Genomic DNA, 23914 nt, shown 5'->3' with positions numbered 1-23914 from the left:
TCCAAACAGGAGTTATGGGGTCACCACAAGGTTATTTTAGAGATTTCACAGTATTGCCATCTTTATTTCTGCAGTGACTTCAGAGCTGGATGGCCGGAGTGCAGTGGCTGCTGCTTGGGTGCTCAGTTCTGCGGGCAGCTTTCCACCAGCAGCAGTGTAGAAGTAAGGATGGCAGTAACATACCATGCCACCCTTACTTCTACATGGCTGCTAGCGGTGGTTCTGCCACTCTCCAAAACTGCTTAGCTCTGAAGGCAGCATTACTGCCAACAGCAGCACTAAAGTAAGGGTAGCAGTACTGCAACCCGCTCCTATAATGACCTTGTGACACTCCCACCCCAACTCTTTTTGGGTCAAGAGAGTTAGGACTTAAAAGATGCCAGGAAGGGAATGTTTGCAGGAAGGGTTGTGTGTTTAAAGGGAAGACCTAAACATGAAGACAGGTTCAGAGCAGGCTATGGGGGACGGGGGCGGGGGGAGGAGGGAAAGGAGGAGAAAGACTTGAAAGAAAGAACCCCCCTGTATATGGCAAAAAGGATTTTATGGGCAGTTATGGAAGAATAGGGAACTTGGCTGAGGGATTCAACTGAATTCTGAGTCTATTCTCCTCAGGATAAAAGTAAAGTCTCAGAATGCTTCACACATAGCTTGTCAGTTTTATCTCGTAAAAAGTTTTCAAAACAGCTATAAAAGTTTTTCCTTTGTCTTTAAATGACTTCATTTGTACAGTGGCTTTTATTGACACGGCTTTAAAAATTAATTAAATGATTTGTTATAGCATTTTGACAAGTGCTTTTAAATATTGCTGCTGTTTGAAACAAAATAGCATGGAGAAGATTAGGAGCGCAGTCTTCATTCTTCCTATACAAATCGACAGTAGCATTTGCGTGTAAAGACTAGACACGTAGATCTAATGTTAACACTGATAAGAACAAATTTGTATAGATCAAAAAGGTTTAAAGCACTATGGAAAAACTCCAATATTCCTTCACAGCATAGTGGCATAAAGGTCTGTGAGTCTATAGCCCAGAGTTGGAGGGTTGTGGCAACTTAAGCCTTCATGTAACCACTAAGGAGCTAGATGTAGCAGCCACTCTACAATTATTAGAGTGGTAGACATCTCAAGAATTACTGCCAGAAGAGGTCAGAGCTACAGAATTCTGCAGCCACTTAATAGTTGCACACCAACTATTTAAACCAGGAAGTTGCTGCAGGGATAGGCATCTGGCTTGCTACTGCTAAAGGCATCATCCCTTGCCCCATCTTGCTCTTGACTCCTGCCTTTGACCCTGGTCCAGTATGACCTTGGTACCCATCTCCTGAAGCGTCTTGGTAATAAGTCTCAACTCCTGCACTTCAATCCAAGCCCACCAGATAGAACTGGTCTAGCTGCCTAAACCCCAGCCCTAACCCATAGGCCTCTGCAGAACCCACCCCACCTCCTCCCTTCAGGGCATCTCTTATCCGGCCTTCCTAATGGAGCAGCAGGTGGTTATGCTCCCCCCGCAGGGGGAGAGGAGGCAGCTTGAACAAGTGTACTGTGTCTAGAGCTATGTCTACGACGTAACTTCTAGCCTGAAAGTAGCAGTAAAATGGCAACACAAATTGACAAGTAACAGAACAGTTCCCTATGCTGGAAATATAAAATCATTGTCTTACACTGGCCTAGAGGAGGTCTGATCATATCTTGCTGTAGTGGCAGACACTAGAAATGAGAAGAGCCGGCAATTTCCTCAAAGTTAGTGTAATTACTGCTGTAGGTTGGGGTGGAGATGGACATTTTTGGTCCTGGAGGAACTGGGTTTGCTCCCTTTTAATATCTGTACTGTCTGTATAGGTATATATGTAACTGCTATCAATCCTATTCACAGTGGTTTAAAAAAAACCCATACATTTTAACATTTTTTAAAATTATATTTTCTTCCCAAATACATTTGTAGGGCCCCGCAATGGTGGATATCTGCTTTATATCCATGGATTGCTGCAGATAATTTTTGTGGATTAGTTGCAAATAGAAATTTTGAATACAGGCAGGGCCCTGTAAATATATGCATGCTGACCTTTTACCATTAGTACTAATCACTAGAATCCTGGACCACACCTGAGGGCTTATAGCATATGGAGAATGTACAGAACTTCCTGCTTGCTTTGGCACAGAAAGGAGTTCACTCTTGTAATAAGCAAGATGATTTTTCTGCAATGGAAACAGTGTATTTTGTCTCCCACTGCTTGCCAGCTGTAATCTGTTTACTCAGGAGACTTATCGCTGAGCTGGCAAAGAATATATAGTTGTTGCTAAAGCTAAGAATTAATTAAGGAAGAGAAGATTCCATATGTAGAGAGAAAGAATCAATCAGCTTATGTTCACACAAATTGTTTTATTGATAGTGAGATATATAAAGTGTAATTCACAGCTGGACTGTTATTGGCTGAGATAATGAAAGAGAAAACATCCATTCACAACAATTAATGTGATAGATGAGAATGCTTATTGTTAAATCACAAAAAAACTAGAAATATGCTTCAATATATAATTTCTTCCTATAATCTCAAGTCTGGAGATAATGGTGGCTTTTCACAGCTGGCTCAGATAATTGAAGATAGCTCCATTTTGCTCTCAGAACTATAATACTCTCAGCTCTACAGCATTACTTTTCAATTTTAGTAATTATTATTTTATTATTTGTCTAATGTCCTGCCTACACTGCAGAACTGTAGTTTTAAAGTATTGTGTTATGTGTATGTAACAGTTTGATCCCATCTATTCATGAAATTGTGTATATCAGATGTTATAAGATTGCTGAGAGATAGTATAATAACAATACTCTGCAATGCAATAACATTTGCTGTATAGAAAGTCCCTAAAACTATGGAATCCCATTACTCTGTTAAATGTTCTGTATGTTGCTGAGTCCTTTCTCTCCTGGGATTTGAAACAAGAGTTACTACCTTTTTAGCAAGCAACTCTTTAAATGGCTCTTTTTAATCCAATTTGAGCTTGTATTTGATGCCTCTTAAGGTAGGCTGCAAAAGGTTGATTTCTTTGTTGTTCCTTGTTCTCTTTTCTAATATTACTTTTAAAAAATATTTTTCAGTCTTCTTTCAGTATGCTTGTTTTGACCTTATATCACTCAACTATGTGTCATTTTTCACTGATTCTGAAGGAGTACTTGTAGGAAGTCTACAACTTGTATACTGCCTCAGAGCTTCATTAAAGTGACAGAGTATGTGAAATCCTTACCAAGCATACTTCCAATTACTTATCTAGTATTTGAGTTAAATAGTAGGTAATGATAACAAGGAAAAACAAAAACAAAGAATTTTAAACAGAATAAAAATAACTCTTCTGTCAAATAACTAGGTTCTATTTGCTTGATATCTGTGATGCCATAATTCTAATTTGTAAATTATGCAAAAAGTCATCTAGGAAGAACAAAGAAGAGAAAGAACTGGATATCTAAAATGGGGAGGAGGAAGCATGCAGATAGAAAAAACCTTTCTGGAAAGAATATAATAAAAGCTGCCTCTATACAACATAAGGAAGCAAAAAGGGCACAACCCTTTTCCCTCTCATTCCTTGGCGGATTTATTAAGAAGCTGTATTTACAAAAGGCAGAGTTGCTGTGACTCAGTAGAGAGGGATATATGACAGAACTGGGTAGGGATGGGTAGGAACTGACGTAAGATAAAGCCATTTTGATTAGTGTGAGGTAAATGGAAACTATATTGGGCAATTCTGTAACAAGATTTTGATATCACCTGTGGCCTAAGAACACACAATAGAGCCAAGATATACAGTTGCATTATATGCTTCCAGGAGCCTAGTCTAGATGGGAGAGACTGGTGAGCAAATGTGCTGAATTAGCACATGTTCTGCTACCCATGTACATGGCTGACAACTTGTAGGCTAATACTACTCATATGGGACTGTGACGGTGCCCAACTGCCAGAGGAAAGGTTGCAGCTGCTTTCTGCTTCTGCAGCCTCCAAATATGATAACTGTCTCACCTCGGGGCCCTTCATGGCCAGCACAAACCAAGCTGAATCTAGCCATGATAATACCAGTTTTGACCATCTACTGCAGAACTGATCTGAAGATTCTTCATTTGTGTCAGTAGAGAGGAAGCATTTCTGATCTGACTGCAGGAATGGAAACTACAGGCAATCTGCTACCCATTTTTGTCATTAATTAAACCACTGAGAAGAAGATTGATAAATGATGCACTTGTAAAGCCACAAGAGTGTAGAGCCAATGGTGGAGAATTGGTTTTAACCAGTGAATAAATTAGAATGGATTCCCCACTGTTTCCTATTATAATTTCTTTAAACTCTGTATCAGTATCATTAGCTGTATGACCTTCTTCTTTGATCTAAAATTAGTGTGTAAGGCTCTTTTCTTAAAATAGCTCCAACTACATCCTTCTCCACCCTCCCTCTGCCTGTTTCCATTAGGTGGCAAGGCTCATTGAATCTCCCCATAGTAAATGAGTTACAGGGTTTAATTTTTATTCCTTGCACATACTAGAATGTTAATTTATAAAATTTTCTCCGAGATTATCTAATAAGGGATTTAGGAGTACAGATAGCTCCAATTTTCAAGGAGAATTGTGCTCCCAAATCTCTTAGGATATGTCTACACTGCACAGCTATTTCAGGATACCAGAGGTATCCCAAAATAGCTACCCCACATCTACACAAGCTGCCTGTTATTTCAAAATATTTTTCAAAATAACAGGCACGCTATTTCACCATCCTGGTAAATCTCATTGCATGAGGGGTAAGAGATGGCTTGAAATAGCGCTTTATTTCAAAATATGGTGCTGTGTAAGACACGCCAAATTTCAAAATACGTTATTTTTAAATACATTCAAAATAAGATATGCAATTTGTGCAGTGCAAATTGCATATCTTCTTTCAAATTTAGGGTGCTGTGTAGACACCCTTATGTTGTTGTTTTTTTTAATCTCCCCTTCTAGTGAAGTCTTTCAATAGTATGACAGTACTGAAATTTGTCCGGTTCTAATTTGAACTATATTGTTTTCAAACCTATTCTGGGACCTCAAGGTATGGCATGGCTCCTTCTGGAGCACCTACATGTGGCATGACCTTTTTGGAATGCAGTGTCTTTGGCTACGTCTACCCTGCAAGCTTATTTCAGAAAAAGGCTATTCTGGAAGATATCTTCTGGAATAGCTTATTCGAAATAGAGCTTCCACACTACAGGTAAGCTTCAAAATTAGTCCGAGGCAGGCTCCCTTAATGTGGATGCGCTATCTTGATTTAGAGCCCCAGGAGGCACTGGGGATTAATAATTTAGAATGGCCCTGATGAGGAGCTATTTTTTCAACATAGCAACAGTGGAGTGTCCACATACACCTGCTTCCCAAATAGCTTTTTCAGAAGAGGTGTTATTCCTCATGGAATGAAGCTTACCAGTGGTGGAAAAAGCCCTCCGTTATTTTGATTTTCTTTTGAAATAACACAATTGCTATGTGGACGCTAGTATTGTTTTTCCGGAATAACTACTGTTATTCCGGAATAATGGTGCAGTGTAGACACACCCTTTCTTGACATTTTTCTGAAACAAGCCATTAGTTATGATTGACTTCTGACACTACTGATTTAACAGAGAGAGTTTCTTTAATATATTTACCTTCTACAACAGTATAAGATTTTCAGACCCCAAAATGATTGGATGGAAATGTAAAGTATTTTGTTTTTGCTTTTCAGTTCAAATGTAGAACTCATCTTTTTTGTTTTAATCGTAACTGTTTTTTGTCCTTTATTTCTGCCCCACTCTCTTCCAATAGGAGTTGTGGAAACTTTAGCACATTTTAAATTTAGACTATTTATTTTCTCGCAAGGAACTCCCGCTAATATAGTGGAATGAATATGGAACATTTAATAAATAGAAAATTTGTAGGTAACAGACTGACTGTGCAGATCAGAGAGCAGATTTTACCTTTGTAGTTTTGTCTGTGAAGGGATCTTTCATACTGGCCTGTGGGAAATCCAGATGGCACACAAAACTTAGTTAAAATTGTTTGGATGTCTGAGGTAGAGCATATCGGACACCCTTTAAAACAAACCACCCAGTACCGGCTACCTACTCTACTTTTTGATTTGTTAAGTAATAAAACATGCCAGTTTTCTCCTTTTCATCCTGCCCAAGAGTATGTCTACATTGCATTCCTCTTTCAAGAGAGGAATGCAAATGCAGCTGAGAGAAATTGCAAATGAAGGGTGGATTTGAATTTCCTGCGCTTCATTTGCATAATTGCGTCCTGCCGCTATTTCGAAATACCCTATTTCGAGAAAAATGCTGTGTAGACGTGGTTATTTTGAGAAAAAATCCTTCTTTCGAAATAACCCTTATTCCTTATAAAATGAGGTTTAAGGGTTATTTCGAAAGAAGTTTTTTTTTCTCAAAATAACAGTGTCTACACAGCATTTTTTATCTCAAAATAGGGTATTTTGAAATAGTGGCTGGACACTATTATGCAAATGAAGCACGGGAAATTCAAATCTGTGCTTCATTTTCCATTTCACTCGGCTGCATTTGCATTCCTCTTTTGAAAGAGGAATGCAATGTAGACATACTCAAAAGGAATGATTAGATTACTGTGTTTTGTTTTCCCCCTTAGACTAAATTAATTGAAATTTGATGTGTTAATCTCTGTATAATAAGGTCAATTGAAAAAGAGTTGATTGTCCTTTTTATTGTTCTTTCTAGGTGTTCAGACGAATTTTGGTTTCTCTGGATAATCATGGCAGAAGGTGGATTCGATCCCTGTGAATGCATTTGCTCACATGAACATGCAATGAGAAGGCTGATCAATCTGGTGAGGCTAACATGAGGACCCTGCTTCCCTCATGGATCAGAATTACATTAATAGAATAATAGAATACTAGAACTGGAAGGGACCTCAAGAGATCAAGTCCAGTCCCCTGCCCTCATGGCAGGACCAAGCACTGTCTAAATCAACCCTGATACATGTCTATCCAACCTGCTCTTAAATATCTCCAATGATGGAGATTCCACAACCTCTCCCTAGGCAATTTATTCCAGTGTTTAACCACCCTGACAGTTAGGAAGTTTTTCCTGATGTCCAACCTAAACCTCCCTTGCTGCAATTTAAGCCCATTGCTTCTTGTCCTATTATCAGAAGTTGAGAATAATTTTTCTCCCTCCTCCTTGTGGCACCCTTTCAGGTACTTGAAAGCTGATAGCATGTCCCTTCTTAGTTTTCTCTTTTCTAAACATTAATCGCATTTGGAATACCTGGAGATGATCTCTTAAGGTAAGAGTTTTTCCAGCAGATGTCTTGTACAAGTTTCATTATAACTTCTTGCACTATAAGTTCTGTAGTAGTTTCTACATATCACTTTTGAGTCTAGGGAGAACTGGGGGGAGTAGGGTGTCAGTACATAGATGTTCCACTCTTACCACCTAGGAGAGTCTTTTGTGCTTTGATATTGTGCTCTACATTCAATTCAAAAGCATAATTAAATGCTTTAAGACTTGGGAAGTGGAGAGTCTTATGGTAGTTCCATTTAAATATCAGTAGGTGTTTCTGATCAAGTTAATGTACCTGCTTGCTGTGTTGCAGACTAAAGATACCTTGCAAAGTAAACCTTAAGGAGCAATGCTTCTTACCTTATTATATTTTTTGAGAGTAAATATCAACCCTACAAAATTAATGGAAAATGACACGTCTAAAATCCAATCAGCCTAAATACATTTAGTAGTCAGTAGCAACTTAAAATTACTGTGTTTCGCTCGTCTTTTACCATCATGAACCATGCTTTCAGTAGATGTTCCAACGTGAATTGAATCAAGTGATGAAATGTCAAGCCAGTCAACCAATGAGCTAATACCAGTATTTATAATTATTAGATGTTTTTATACACAGAGGGCTACAATTACATTTTCATCCCCTGTTCGCTGAATTTAAAAAAAATCTATTTTGTTCTTGTCTGTTTTGCAAAAGTGATAGATAATGGAATTTATTCTTCTGACGATGGAGAAAATTCTATGGCCAAATAATATCTTAGGGTACATCTACACTACCCCTCTAGTTTGAACTAGAGAGGCTAATGAGGGTGACTGAAATTGCTAATGAAACGCGGGATTTAAATATCCCGTGCTTGATTAGCATAATCCCGGCCAGTCGCCATTTTGGAAACTGACTAGCCCGAAGTAACTGCCTGCATCTACACGCGGCAGAGAAGCGGGATTCCGAGATATACCCCTTAGTTGGAATTAACTGTTACTCCTCGTAGAATGAGGTTTAACAGTGACTCTTGCAGGGACCCCGTGCCCATTTCGGACAGGCACACCTCCCACATAAGGTGTCTGGGTGAAGGCCATGTGGTGCAGAAATGCTAGCACTGCCAAAGTATGACGATGAGAGCCAGAAGAGATAGGGAGATGAGGCTAAAGAATTTATTACAGGAGAAGTCTCTCCAACTACCAGATCCAAAGAAATCAGTGTCAGCAGAACCCTCAACTCTGAGGAAAAGAGCCCATTCATCACTGACATGGTCACTGCCGGCGGTTTTGATAACACCCTGCACCCATTAGCCATTTCCATCTACATCTGGCACTGCTGAGAAGCACAAAGTGGCACCAACAAAGACAGCAGAGACCGACCAAAGCATAAATGGAACAACTCTGTACTGATTGGCATAGGGGCCCGCCTGGCACCAATCGCTGGCACTGATGGAGATGGTGGCACTGACTCAAGCTGTTCCTTTGCAGTGTACTCCAGCACTGGAGACTACAGTGAGCAAGACTCATAAGAGGTCTGAATCCCAGCACTGGGCAGCACAGGTGCCATCAGCGCCACCACCAGAACAGACTGCTGAATAACCACCACACTCACCCTGCTTAGGGAAAATAATCCAAATAACCTACATTGACACCGATCTGAGGTAATCTCCTTTTTACCCACACCATCCTCTCCTGGTACTGACCCTGGCACCAAGCATGGGAGCAGGTTCTCATCGTAACACTCTTCTCCCACTTATTCCGTGGCATTGTGGTGTTCAACCAAGCAAAGGTCCTCCCAAGATTGATTTCAGTACCCTTGATTTAACCACCTGTGGCCATTCCCACCTCAGCCCTACCATCCACAGTGGCCCCCCTGGGACCTATGGGCTCAATGCCAGTCACAGCCACCACAATGCCACCATCGACAGGATACAGAACTCTCTACTCCAGCTCATAGAGTAACTCATTTACTACTGACAATAACTCGTTCATCACCAACTCAACCACCACAGTCATATTCTGCAGACACACAGCCAGACCCTATGGAAGAGGATAATGACCTACCTCAGTCTGACATGGACGACCCATACCCAGCTGCCTGTTCATCATCGTCCCCTGATGAGGTGATCTCCCCTTCCTCTTCTCCACCGGCAGACGACCTGAAACAATTCCAGGAATTGTTCAAAAGGGTTGCAAATTTGCAAGACATCATATTTCAGGAAGTGCAAAAAAGCCAGCACGAGCTGCTACAAGTATTGCAACCCTCATCTTCCTCAAAAATTGCTTTACCTATCAACGTATGACCTATAGGCCATATTGGAGCCCTCTGAGACCATATGGCAAACATCAGCTTCTATCTCCACCTACTGATAGAAGGGCAGATAGGAAATATTTCATACCAGCTAAAGGGATAGACTTACTTTTTTCCCATCCACAACCACATTCACTGGTTGTGGATGCAGACCACCATTGGTCGAGACAACCACAATTTAGATCTACTTCACAAGATAAGGAGCATAAGAGATTAGACCTGTTCAGACAAAAGGTCTATTCCTCAGTGACCTTGCAGTTCCAAATTTCAAATTATATAGCCCTCCTTGCAAACCATGATCATGCAAATTGTCCAAGGTGTCAGGAGCCTATGAATGACCTAATGGAGCAAAGAAGGCCACAGTTCCAATCCATCATGCAGGAGGGCCAGTCTGTTATCCAAACCACCCTATAGGTCTAAATGGACGCAGCAGATACAGCTGCCAGGATGACAGCCACAGCCATTGTGATGCACTGTACTTCCTGGCTACAATCTTTGGGAATTCTGTGTGAGCTGCAAACTAGTGTAGAGGACCTACCCTTTGATAGAATTCATTTGTTTGCAGACAAGACAGACAAGGTCCTCCATTCAATGAGAAGTCCCACACAATCCTTCGCACACTGGAGGGCTGTGTCTACACTGGCATGAATTTCCGGAACTGCTTAAAACTATTCCATTTTCAGTTTTTCCGGAAAAGGAGTGTCTACATTGGCAGGCTGCTTTTCCGGAAAAGCCCTTTTTCCGGAAAAGCATCTGTGGCCAATGTAGACGCGCTTTTCCGGAAAAGAGCCCCGATCGCCATTTTCGCGATCGGGGCTTTTTTCTGGAAAAGACTACTGGGCTGTCTACACTGGCCCTTTTCCGGAACAGTGTTCCGGAATAAGGACTTATGCCGGAGCGGGAGCAGAATAGTTTTTCCGGAATAGCGGCTGATTTTGTACAGTAGAGTGTCATTGCTTTTCCGGAAATTCAAGGGCCAGTGTAGACAGCTCGCAGCTTATTCTGGAAAAGCGGCTGATTTTCCGGAATAAGTGGCCCAGTGTAGACACAGCCGAGATGTATACTCCACTCAACAAAAGGAGGCAATACATGCCTTATCAGAGGCCATAAGAATGGGAGCTCAATCCCACGAACTTCCATCAGATATTTCATCGGTGAGGGTTCCCAACAATAGATCTCTTTGCCACCAGAGCCAACTGCAAATCCCTATATTTCTGCTCCAGAGTAGGGCAGGGCAGGGCAGGGCAGGAATTCACGGGGAGATGTGTTTCTCCTACCATGGATAGCTCCACTTCTATAGGCCTTCCCACAAATTCTCCTGGTTTCCAGGGAATTCACAAAATACGCACAGATCATGCAGCAGTAATCCTGATCACCCCATCCTGGCCCAGGCAACCATGGTTCCCTTACCTGCAGCGCACCTCGAGCCATGAACCAATACCTCTCCCAATCATTTCCAACCTTCTGTCCCAATAGCAGGGACGACTCTGCCATCCCAATCCCCAAGCGTTCAGGCTCACTGCATGGTGCCTTCATGGTTCCAACCCGAGGAACTTACCTGTTCTGAAACTGTAAAGCAGGTCCAGTTGAATAGCCGTCGCCCTTCTACGTGATACAGTTACCAGAATAAATGATGACAATTCTAGGAATGGTGCCAACAGCGTTAATTACAGCCTAACACTTCTGCTATACCTTCAGTCCTCTAATATCTCATGGGCCTTAGTGAGGCAGGGCTGTCCATCAACTCCATAAAAGTTCACCTACCAGCCATCACAGTCTTTCATGACCTAGTCCTAGAGGATGGCACTTCCGCTCACCCTACTATGAAAATCTTTCTTTCTAGCCTATGTAAGATGCTTCCCGATCTATGTCTGCCAGTACCACCATGGGAGCTACTGCTTGTTCTGAATAACTTGACAAGACCTCCCTTTGAACCTCTAGGGTATGTCTAGAATACAGGGTTTTTTTCAAAAAAACTTTCCCTGCGTCTAGATTACCGTTGCGTTCTTTCAAAAGTAAATTGAAAGAACGTGGCAGTTTTTTCAATCACAGAAATCCTTATTTTACAAGGAATAATGCCTTTTTTCGAAAGTGCTCTTCAAAAAAGGCGCTATTGAACGTGAACTGTGCTTTTTCTAAAGAGCATCCAGATTGCCTGGGTGCTCTCTTTTTTGAAAGTACTGGCTGTAGTCTAGGCGCTCTCTTTCAAAAGAGGCTTATAGTCTAGAGTACCCCTAGTGATCAACTCTTTCCACCACATGGCTATGAACAGGGGTGGACTGGCCTGGCGGGACACCAGTAATTTCCCAGTGGGCCGTCCTCCGAAGGGCCTGCCAAAGGGCCGGCTGGCGGCTGCTGGAGGAGGCAGGGGATTGTGATGGGGTGCCACAGCCCTGCACTTTAAATTCCCTGGCGCCGCGCGCCGGCAGTGTTCACAGCACGGTGGAGCCGAGGGAGAGCATGCGCGGTGTGCTCAAATGCCGCACAACAGGTGAGAGGGGAGACGCCTGGGTATGGCATAACGTCACGGCCCAGGACTTTAAAAGCACTTGACCCAGAGTTGCACCGCGTGGCCCAGCACGTGGTCTGGAGCCCCGGAAGCAGCTGGGGCCCGATCACAGACTCTAGCCCCACAAACTGGAAGGCAGAAGGTAGGTGGGGGGGGGGAATAGGGAGAAGGGGTGGGAGAGGAAGGGGCTTGTGCTGAGGGGAGGGGGGCAGGTCAGGAGAAGAAAGGGGAAGGCACCAAGGGACAGGGTGGAGGAGAAAGACAAATGCCAGGGGGCCAAGAGGAGACTGAGGAAAAGGGCAGGAGGGGAGGTGTCAGTGGGAGGCGGGACAGGGTGATGCTGGGAGAGGAGAGGGAAAGGGCATTGGGGGCTGGAGGGGGAGGTGCTGGGATAAGGCTTGAAAGAAGGGGTGGGCATGAGGAAGGTGGGGATGGAGCAAGTCATGTGTGAGGGCACAGGGGCAGGAGGGGGATGGGGCAGAGAGTGGTGAGCGGGTGGGCATCAGGGAAAAAGAGGGCAAAGGGAGCAGGGACAGTGAGGGAAGGGGGAGGCACCAGGAGGGTGCAGGGGTAAGGGAAGGTGCAGGTGCCAGGGGATTCTGGGGGTGAAGCAGAAGGGCAGACACCTGCAGGGGAGGGACCAGCACCAGAGGAGAGAGGCAGGGCCAGTGTGTAGAGGGAGGTGTTAAGAGAGGGGGTGAGGAGGGGTAGCTCACATGATCAGAGTGGGGCTACTGGAGGAAAGGGCACAGGTGGGAGAGAAGGGCTGGTGGAGGGGGGAGGTCTCAGGAGGGCTGAGGGCAGTGAGGAGGGCAGGAGTCAGGACAGCAGAGGAGGGTGAGGCGTTAGGGGGCAGCAGGCACCAGGAGAGCTGATGGAGAAAGGGGAGGAGACATGGCAGCTTAGGGAAAAGGTCGAGGTTTATAAGATATTTATTAATAACTTGGGTGCCACAGTGGCACATCCAAACAAGCCACATGAACACAGTACTGATGCACAACACAAAATTCATTCTGCTCATGGGAGGAAACTCTTAGAGGGAGCACTTCCCCCAGCCTCTCCGCTCCCGAGTTAATGTCACACACATTGGATTATTGCAACTGCAGAATAGTTGCATGAGGGGAGTTTGGTGGGGGCCAAACTAATCCCTATTGGTAGAAGGATGGTGGGAAAAGTCCTTAGAGGGGGTCACATGACACCTTTTACTTCTGGTCATGTGTCCATCTTGCCCCGAGAGTGTTACCTCCAGAGGCCTGGCTAATGGGAGTCAGGGTGTGGCTAATGGAGGTCGGGGGCGTGGTTAACAGGGATGTGGCTAATGGGGGTCAAAGAGTAAATTTTTTAAAAATTCTTTGACGTGAAAAAGTGGGCCATTCTTAACCCATTTCCCGGGCCTATTTTGATTGCCAGTCCGCCCCTGGCTATGAAAGTAGAATTTTTTGTTTCAATCATATCGGCCAGATGACTAGGAAAGATTGCAGCCCTGATGGCAGACCTGCCTTATGCAGTCTTCTCAAAGGACAAAATTACTTTACGTCCACATCCAAAATCCCTGCTGAAGGATTCATATTAATGAACCCATATATTTACCCACATTCTATCCAAAGCATCATCACTCCATTAGGGACTCAATCCTGCACTCCTTGGATGTATGTTGAGCTGTGGTGTTCTATTTGGACAGAACAAAACATTTTCAAATGTCTAATAGACTTTTTATATTTATCTTCGGTCCCTCCAAGGGAGCAGCTGTCTCCACTCAGCGGATATCAAAATGGATATCTGCTTGTATACACACCTGCTACAAGCTATGCAGTAAGTCCCACCCCCTCCCAGGGACCACTGCTCATTCAACACGAGCATTGGCAGCATCTACCACCTTTCTTCACAGTGTGCCCCTTGTTGAATTTGCAGGGTGGCTACCTGGTCCTCCCATCATACCTTTCCACAGCACTATGCATTTCAACAGGGACCACCAATTCCATCTACCTCCGTGGGCACCACTGTCCTTGCCACCTCTTGGACACGACTGCAAAGCCCACCTCTGCCTAACACAGGTACTGCTATATAGTCACTTGAGTGGAGCACCCATAGGGGCACCACTCAGAGGAGAAGAAGTTACTCACCTTGTGCAGTAACAATGGTTCTTTGAGAGGTGTTCCCCTGTGGGTGCTCCACTCCCCCCCCTTTGGAGTCCGTTAAGGGATTTCTTGGTGGAAAAGGAATGGAGGAATTTGTGCATGTGTGCAGCTAACAGACAAAACAGCACAAGATGGCAGCGTGGGAAGGTTCTTTTAAGGTAAAAATTTCTGATAGCTGGTGCAAGGGCACACCACTACCTGTGTGGAGCACCCCTAGGGACACACATCTCGAAGAACCATCATTACTGCACAAGGTGAACAACTTCTTCTTATACTGTGCTTTCCATCATTAGAAATGCTTTGGAAAATGCTTTACAAAACAGGTAAGTATCATTATCTCCATTTTTGGAAAGGTGAGGCAGAGAAGGAAGTGATCCTCAGAGTTGCTGTAACTTGTGCTGGCCTACATCATCCCTATGGGGCTGTTCTGGCAGGATAGATAGAGCACACCCTTGTGTGCTGACTTGCTCCCATCACACTACCTATGCAAAGGGGGCTTAGAGCAGGGAATGTAGGGTCAGCTGTGTGGACTTTATGCTACTCAAGGATTACCATATCCAAAAGCTCTCTTTAAGTTGGCTTTGCACTGGTGCAAATGGGACAGAGCAGAGGCCAGGATCTGAAAAAAGGGATATTCCTATTTGTACTCATTAGAAGGAGATCAGAGATTGAGGGAAGTTGAAGAAAAAATAAGGAAGCATTTTCCTTTCCTTTTTTGTGGACTTACTGGAGCTTCTCGCCTCCTGCGATGTTTAGGAAGCTTGTCAAACCACCCTACAAGTCTTAGAAGACCTTATGGCTTGATTCTTGCTGTGCCTTAGGCTCTTTAGGGACCGTCAACCTCTTCTAAGCTCTTCTAGGCGGCTCAGAAGAATCATTCCCCACACACACTAATAAGCAATCTCAGGCTCTGTCTGTGTTGCAAGTGCTGCAGTGGCACAGCTGTGGCAGTGCCACTGCAGCACTATAATGAAGTGATGGAAGTAATTTTTTCCATAGCTTTAGTAAATCCATCCCCTTGAAAGGATAGAATTCTTCCATCAACCTAGGTGTGTCTATGGTGGGGGTTAGGCTGATCTCAGTCAGGCAAGGTGTGAAATTATTCACAGCCCTAAACAATGTAGGTAAATCAACATGAATTTTAGGCCTCAGGTGCACCTAAAATTCACAGACAGGAGGTCATGAGCCATCTGTGATTTATAGGATTGGGGTCCTGGTGACCCTCCGAAGGCAGTGTGAGCCACAAGGGCGCATTGACTAACCGTTCTCTTTAGTTCAGTGGGATTAAGAGTTTTGACATCTTGCAGGATTGAGCCCATGAAATGTTTCATGAAAACAGTGGTAGTTAAGTGATATCTAAACCGAGCAGAATGCATCTGAACAAGTCCAATTCTAAATCAAACCATCCACGTGGTGGCAAATTTCTAGGCAGGTAAAAGTTAAGTATACCCGTATCTATCTCAGGGAGACTACTTTTCTCATAAGGGGGCTAATTTGAAAGTTTAAGACTGCTATCCATCTCCAGTTCTGAGCCTTGCACTATGCTGATTAACTACTAATAGTTATTTCTGTCATCACTCATTAAGTGTGCTTACATTGTTTGACCTTTTTATTCAGAGTAGTAAAGAGGTTATTGATTGTATACTGACATTTTAAGTAACTCTGTTTCCTAGTTGTAGTTACAATCTGAATGTTATGTGGTGGCTGGATAGTTTTTGATAATTTGACTCTTTATATCTGCCTCTTTTCCTTTTACTGATAAAAGAAATCATACTGTAACTCTAGTGCCACCAACTGACTAATCAGTAAACCATGAGTCATTAAGGTTTTGATCCTTTGAAACCATCTGCCTGGAAAGACCCTGTGGAGCGGTAGGTGTTAGCCTATGTGGGTCACTTTACAGAATAGAGCCTTTACATTGTTTGGTCCAAAAAAATGGTTTTTCTTTGTTCATGTGTTAGACATAAGTCTGTTAGTTATCTCTCAAGGTTTGCTTTTGTTGTATAAAGTTTTCAGAGAAATTCTGTTCCGTAACACCCTTATTATACATCCTTCCTGTTCCCTGATTTATTATATTATTCCAGGCAACCAGAGGCATTGTGGAATTCCTACTAGGTTCAGCTTGAATAGAGAGAGGTATGAAGGTTTCTTTCCCTGACTTTTGTATTGATGCCTTGCTTTGCTGCTTCACTCCTTTCTGTGTTCACCAATAGCAGGGTGTTGGTGACATCCTAGTCTCCCAGCAAAGTTACACAACAAAGAAACAATATAGGCTATGACGTTGGGGTGGAGTAGGGGGTGGGAAACCAGTATGACTGAGGGGAGAGATAAAGGGAGGGACAATTCCTTATCTAGGCTGCAGCATCCATTTACACAACAGCCATCTCCTCTCTGCTGCTGAACTGTTTCTCTTTTGCAGTCCCCTCCATATTATTTCTTATCCTTCAATAAAATGAGGATAATGTTTCCACCCCACTCCCAATCACCAGCATTCCACTTCCTCCTGTGTGAAGGGTATGATGGTGATTCTAAGTTCTGAGGTATGCTTTTAAATCCAACCATTCTGTCCTAAAAGGTCCCCAAACACCCTCTTCTCTTCTTGTCAATGGATTGGACTCCATTTTTTTACTCTGTCCTCATATCTCCAATTTTATAATCATCTTGCCACTCATTTAAAGTATACATGGAAGTGTAATGGGATGGAACTCACCTCCCACGAGTGCTCTGGTCTATTTGAGTGCATGTGCCTGCACTCCCTGAGTTTCAGCTTTTTCAGCTATTCAGCTCTCCAGCCAAGTCACACACTGTGTGAATCACAACCCCTTCCAGGGTACACTCTTAAGAGGGTTCCATCTCAGTGCCCTCTGTTTAGTGTTTCTCTGACTGTGTTCCCAACTGGGAGAGAGTGGTGTCTCCGCGGCTTCCCCTCTTGGAGACAGCTTCCTCGCCCTTATCTCAGGGCTTCTATCTCAGTCCATCAGTCTCCCTATGAAACTCTCCATGGTGCTGCCATTTCCTCAGCCAGACATAATCTTACTGAGACATTGAACTGACTCTCGGCTTGCAGCTTCTTTTTAGGCCTTCTTGGCCCCTGAATTGTCTGGTTCCTCCTGCAGCCACTCTGGCTTGCCTGGAGAATTTCTATAGCTTTCTTCTGTGGCAGGGTATGACAAGGCCACAAGCCTGCATCGGGGGGCTTCAGGGCCTGATCCACCTCATCACACTCCTCCCTCTTCAGACAAGAAGGTCAGGCATTTCCTGGCATTCTGTCTCCTTCATCAAGATTCTATCTCCTGGGCCTACTACACCAAGGAAGTTTTAACAGTTCATGCCCTCATTTCCCAGGATTCTCCATCGGTCTTCTCTGCCTGCAGAATTGCTTTAAATAGTCTCTACCTGTAGGTCTTGCCCTGGCTTCCTAGGGTTTTCCTCTTGGGTCTCTCTACCTGGAGAGTAATCATAGCCCAGTGGCACATCTTTGCTACCTGGACACTGAGGTCTCTGTAGCCCAAGACTCTAACTGTGCCACAGTCATAAAATGTACGTAGCAAGCACCAGGGGCAGACTGGCCTGGCGGGATACCGGGAATTTCTCAGTGGGCTGTCATCAGAAGGGCTGCTGCTCCTGGGAGCAGGGCCGGCACATTTCTAGGGGGCGGGGTGGCATTCCGGCCCGCAGGAGAAGCAGGCAGTGAGCCCCTTGGAGGCCACCCCAAGCTGGGAGCCCTGCACCCAGCTGCTCGAAGGCTGCTCCTGGTCCTGGGGCACTGGGAGCTCTGCACGGGTCCGGGGTTCTGCGGCCAGGGGCACTGGACTTGCGCATCTGGCCACGGTGCCTGGGTGGGAGAGGCTGGCTGCGGGAGGAGTGGAGAGCAAAGTAAGCCCTGAATCGTCTGTGGGGGGAGGGCCACGCAGGGGTAACGTCATGTGGAGGGCTGTTCTCAACCCATTTCCGGGCCTATTTTGATTTCCAGTCCGCCCCTGGCAAGCACTCTTTTTTTCTCATTCAGCTGCTCATTCTGGAACTTAAAATCCTTTATTTCCTCCTTTGCTGCCCACAGTTGCTACAGCAAGTCAGCCTGTCTTTGGAGGGAGCTCACAAAACCTGCCTGTGCTACCCCACTCCCTGCCCTAGGGTCCTGTTTCCTACCCCGGCCCTTCTCTTTCATTTCTCCCAGATAAGGTGAATCTGTCTGGGCCTCCTTGCTAATCAGACTACCAAATATTTTAACGTGAGTTCCCACAGCGTAATACTGGACCTTGACCCTTATCTCAGGGCTTGTATCTCAGTCCATCTGTCTCATCCTAAATCTCCCCATGGATCCCTCCATAGTACTGCTGCTTCCTCAGCCAACCAGCCAAAGTCTACACCTCTTCAAGGCTCCAGAGTTGATTTGGGGCCTGCAGCTTCTTTTTATAGGTCTCCCTGGCTCCTGATTGGCTGATTCCTTCTGCAGCCACTCTAGCTTGTCTGGAGGACTTTTCTGTGATTTTCTTCTGAGGCAAGGAGTGGCAAGGCCACAAGCATGGCCCACCCCATTACAGGAAGTGTCTGGTGTTTTAGTTTCTCTTTGCCTGTTTCTCTCATGGAAGTTGTTTAAGAAACAATTTATTGTAATTCCATCGGTATGCTTTCCCTCTCTTTCTCATTTCTCTTGCCCAGCTTGTAGGTGTCAGTTTCTGCATCTTTAAATATTAACTTGATGGATAGTGGTAGGATTAGGTTTGCACTTGTACTTTGTGCTGGCCTATCATATTGGCAGCAATTTCTTTATCATATTGTTTACTAAATCATATATATCCTTTTGACAGAACAGTGACTTCATTATCCAGAAGTATCAGATTGAAATCAGAAGAATGCCATGCTGTTCTCATCTTCTATCGTAATTGAAAAAAAACAAGGAGTTTAGGATTCGGGCAACAGAAAACTATTGCCCTACTGCAGAGATTTTGCTTTTCACCAAGTAGTAGTCATGGTTCTGTATTAATATGACTTGATTAATCGAACAAATAAAGCATCACCACATCAAGTTCAAGCTACTTGTCCTTGTCTCCCTATTTATTTACCCTTGTCTCTTTTTTATCCCATGTCATCCTCTTCCTTTTCTGCTCTCTTTCCTCTTGATACCTCATTTGAATCCTTCTCTGGGCTTTTTCTAATCAGAACCAATTGCATGGAAATTCCTGAGCTGGACCACAAAGGAACTTCTTGTTAAAGTTTTTCCTGAATACCCACTTCCTTCATGAATCCTTCAGAATTAACCAAAACATTTAACTTAATCTACCCCACACCAAAATAAAATAATCTTTCTTCACTCCATCATGCTGTACATTAGCCTTCGTGGAGTTACAGTATTATCTTGCTGGTGTAATTCCAATCCTTCCTCTTCCTTTCTTGTCATTTCATTGTTTCACATACAAGATTATAAGGTATGGTGGCAATTCCTAGCAAATTCTTGAGTGCCATGAGAGTAAATAAAATATAATTATACAGTATTTGCTAAGTACTGAACACTTGGCTATTTTAAAATTGCTTTATTAATACTTCTAACATTCATTATGTTTTTAAATAATCTTTGTCTCTTATAGTTCATATTTAGCATGATTCACAGTCCTTACTGAGACAAAAACACTGGATTTAAGGGTTTTTTTCTGGAGTAGGGACTGCAAAACGGAGTCCAACGTTCTCAAGGCTGCTGTTGTCTGAGGCAGCAGCATTGCTTGGAAGCTGGTCCAAGCAGAGTTGAGCCACATTACATTGGAGTAAATAAAGAGAGGATCTAATTTTTTTAATACAGTAACTGCTCCCTGCTATGTTTTATGCATAGCAGGGAGCAGTCACTGAGACCATTTTATTATTGTATTGCGGTAGCACCCAAAAAAACATAGCAGGGAGCAGTCACTGAGACCATTTTATTATTGTATTGTGGTAGCACCCAAAGGCCCAAGTTTTGGGGCTTCATTGTGCTAAGAACTGTACAGTCTCCTCACAAAACTTTATATTTATTGTAATAGGAGCAGTGGGACACATCCAGATTTTCAGTATGCTTCTTGGACACACTTAAAACATGGTAATGACCTGCCTACTTTACAAGTTGAAACCATGCTTTAACTGTGTCATGTGGCAGCTGGATTTTAACATTGCTACATTAACCGTGTGGACTGGGACGAAGAGAGGTGCATTTGGAAAAATGTAAAAAGTTGCTTGAAATGCTAATCAGAGGGGTTCTTGTCTTCTGAATTGGATATTGGTTTTTTACAACCCCAAAAATATTCACTTAAGAAAGAGGGGAGGGGTGGGATCTTCCCGTCTGATCTAGAAATACCTATCCCTTCTTCACATTTTCCATGCTCTTGCATTCCCATTTTAAATATTTCAATGGGTGGGGTTTGACCTCTTGTAATTCAGCCGCTGGATAAGGAATCACATTTAGTTCTCTGATATCTTCACACTCCAAAATCTGCTTTAAATAAACCAAAGCCCGAAACTGCCACAGGAATTCTTCTTGTGTATTTAGATGGTGTGTGAGTTTATTTTTCCTTCAAAGGGTACATTTTAAAAATGTGCTTGGAAGAAAACAAAAAAGGTTATTGGGTTTAAAAATATTTTACTTGTATTATCAATAAGACTTTAGATTACTGAAGCTGAACATTTTGAAACCCTACCTTCCTCTTCACTCTTTCTGCTGTTTCCAGTTTGCCTTTAACTCAGTTTGGACAATAAATTATACCCTAGTTCAGGGGTGGCTAACCTGTGGCTCCAGAGCCACATGCGGCTCTTCAGAAGTTAATATGCAGCTCCTTACATAGATACCAAATCCAAGGCTGGAGCTACAGGTGTCAACTTTCCAGTGGGCCAGAGGGTGTTCATTGTTCAATCCCCAGCTCTGCTCTAGGCGCTGTCCCCTTCCACCTTTTCCCCCTAGGATCCTGCCACTTCCTACGCTCTCCCCTGAGCCTGTCACCCCCATGCTTCCCCCCTCCAATGTCTCCCACAGAGTGAGAGCTAATCACAGTGGGCAGGAGGAAAAGGAGGAGGTGGCGCTGACCGGTGGGGCTGCCCATGAGCGGGATGTGCTGAGCGTGGTGGTGGGGAGATGATCAGGGATGGTGACATAGAATTGTGGCTCTTTGGCAATGTGTATTGGTGAATTCTGGCTCCTTCACAGGCTTAGGTTGGTCACCCCTGCTCTAGTTGCTTTAACTTTCTGGTTCTTAAGTACTAGCACAATGCTGCTACATTGGAGTGCCATACATTACACAGGGAATCTCTAAACCCTAACAAAAACCCCACTGAAATGAAAGAAAAGTATAACAATGGCACGCCTATTAATATTTGGATTTGTAAGTTCTCCCTCTCCCAGCCCCTTCCTTTTTAAACAAAGCCTAAATACCTAGACTATCTGACAGCATCCTCTTTAAGGTCTTGATCCAAAGCCTGCTCAAAATCAATAGAAAGACTTCCATGGACTTCGGAGGGCTGTGCATTAGGCCCTATGATTAAGAGGTGAATCTTGAACTGAATGTTTGTGTTTGAGAACATGGAGGCCTCTCCATTGGAAAATGAATAAAAACAAAGCTAATATTCATTAATATTTTATATCTTTAAACATAAAATGTTATCTCATTTTAGAATTAACATCTGACTGTCCTCACATCACACTATACCTCTCCCAGCACCACATCAGTGAGATTACCTTTCAGTTGAATTGCAGTTCACTAAAACTAAGCTACTGTATCTGTATCTTTATCTCTGTGGTCATATCCTGCAAATGTGACACGAACCCTGGAACAGAAACAAACACCAATAATAATAGGGAACCAGACGAACATGATTTCAAGACTCATTTATCATTAGCGTTAATAGTTCCGTCACACCTCATTTTCCACTCTGAGGCTGCACAAGCAAGAACAGAGCCCAGTTCTCTAATAGGCTGGACATAAATCCCTTTCTCTTAATCATGCTGCTTCTCAAAACAAACCTGACATCTATTGTTTTTGTTGTGTTATCTGTAAAAAAAAAAAAAAAAAAAAAAAAAAAAGGGGCTACTTGATGCATCAGTGACTCAGTGTTTCAATATGTTTGGCATTATTATCTCTGAACCAGATGCAAGAGAACAGTCATCAGCTGCAGTTATTTAATTTAGTCCAGTAGCAATCTGTTCTGCTGTACTAAAAGGCCAGGGTTCAACCTCTGTTAATGGGGCTGGTGATATTATAGCTGTACACAATAGAAAATGTTTCTGCGTTTTTTTCTTTTTCTAAATCTACCAAACTAAAAATCTGTATACAGAAAAAACAAACAAACAAACCAGCTTTATTTAAAGAAAGGTATCCAGTTGAAAAATCAAAGGAAAGTAAATGGCAGAATTAAAGTTGACTGCAATTTTAATTGAGTCTCCATGTGCATATGCATTAGTATACTATGGTCACATATTAATACATGATCATGCAGGATTTTAATGTAGCATTTTAATCTGTTTGTAACAGCATCCATCCATTATGAATCACAAAGTATATTCAGGTTATTAAAAATGTATAGTAATTACTCATTTAACACGTGCCCACTTAACACGTTTTTGCAATAGCACGATTTTTTTTAGGGAACGTTTTTCAAATAACACGACCGTCCCTGAAATAACACGAAAATAATCAAGTAGTGGACTACTTCGCATGGCAGTATAAGTTGGTGAAAACAGCATAAGCGGATGAATTCACGTGGTCACAGTGCTCCTCCGCTCACTCACGTGTTTATCTTTGTGTTTTAACAAACTGCGGCAACTTGTGTTGCTAGATATCTAATGTTGGCGTTGACAACCCAGCACCAACAAAAAATTGACTTTGCCACCACCACCTGAAATGCAACCCCCACCTTTTCCATTACTTTTAATGGGAAAATTGACCCCACATAGCATGTTTTCGCTTAGCACGAACATTTTCAGAAACGCATCCAGAATGTTAAATGAGGAATTTCTGTTTTTAGATTTTAACCTTGTGTAACATGCCAGGAATATTAGTAATAGAAGTAACAGTATTTTAGTCATTTTAAAGTAAGTTATATAAATATTTAGAAACCTAAATTATTAGGATTCTTCACATACCAAAAACCTGGTGTGAGGCAGAAATGTAGCAGTTACAATCTTTCTTATCAAAGATCTAAGCTGATGTAATATTAAATAATAGTTTCAGTTCAAATATTCAACACAGCATTCACTGATATTTTTAAAATTCTGTATAGATTCATTATGTTGAATTAGGTTCAAACTGTCTAGTAGTTCAAATTTCAAACACATAAGGATTTGTCTTTTTACTTTTGAACAGCCGATCAGGTCACTTTCCTAACCATGAGGTCTTTCTTTGTATTCATTTCAGTTGAGGCAATCCCAGTCATACTGCACAGACACGGAATGCTTTCAGGAATGTGAGTAACCATTGGATTAGGACTCCTGTGAAAGTCAAAATAAGCAGTAATAATTTAACTAAAAATGAGATGTGGTATGGCCTAGATCTCTTTTACTTTTTTCTTATGCAGTTGTCATTTGTCAGATTTAAATTAATGTATGTTATAGGCCATATCCTATGCTGAGCAACCCTGAAACCCACTGATGTCAATGTGAGTTGTAGGAATGCAGTGCCTTTCTCAATTTGTCACCATATTTAATTGAATTTAGCCTAGTAACGTTC

The 23914-nt window shown here is 42.9% G+C and overlaps 1 protein-coding gene across 1 annotated transcript in view; it reads left to right on the top strand.

The window, feature by feature from the left end:
- The window catches only part of SMIM14 (small integral membrane protein 14), a 57790-nt gene that overhangs the window by 16021 nt on the left and 17855 nt on the right, over positions 1-23914 (top strand). The window contains exons 2-3 of the mRNA XM_006129505.4: positions 6734-6842; positions 23603-23651. Of these exons, the coding sequence (XP_006129567.1) occupies positions 6768-6842; positions 23603-23651 (124 nt within the window). The 5' untranslated portion in view covers positions 6734-6767. The remainder of the gene's footprint in view (positions 1-6733; positions 6843-23602; positions 23652-23914) is intronic.

This window comes from Pelodiscus sinensis, chromosome 4 (assembly GCF_052426305.1).
Source record: "Pelodiscus sinensis isolate ZL-2025 chromosome 4, ASM5242630v1, whole genome shotgun sequence".
Taxonomy (NCBI): domain Eukaryota; kingdom Metazoa; phylum Chordata; order Testudines; family Trionychidae; genus Pelodiscus; species Pelodiscus sinensis.
The sequence above is the reverse complement of the archived record's forward strand: the minus strand, read 5'-3'. Positions and strand labels throughout refer to the sequence as shown.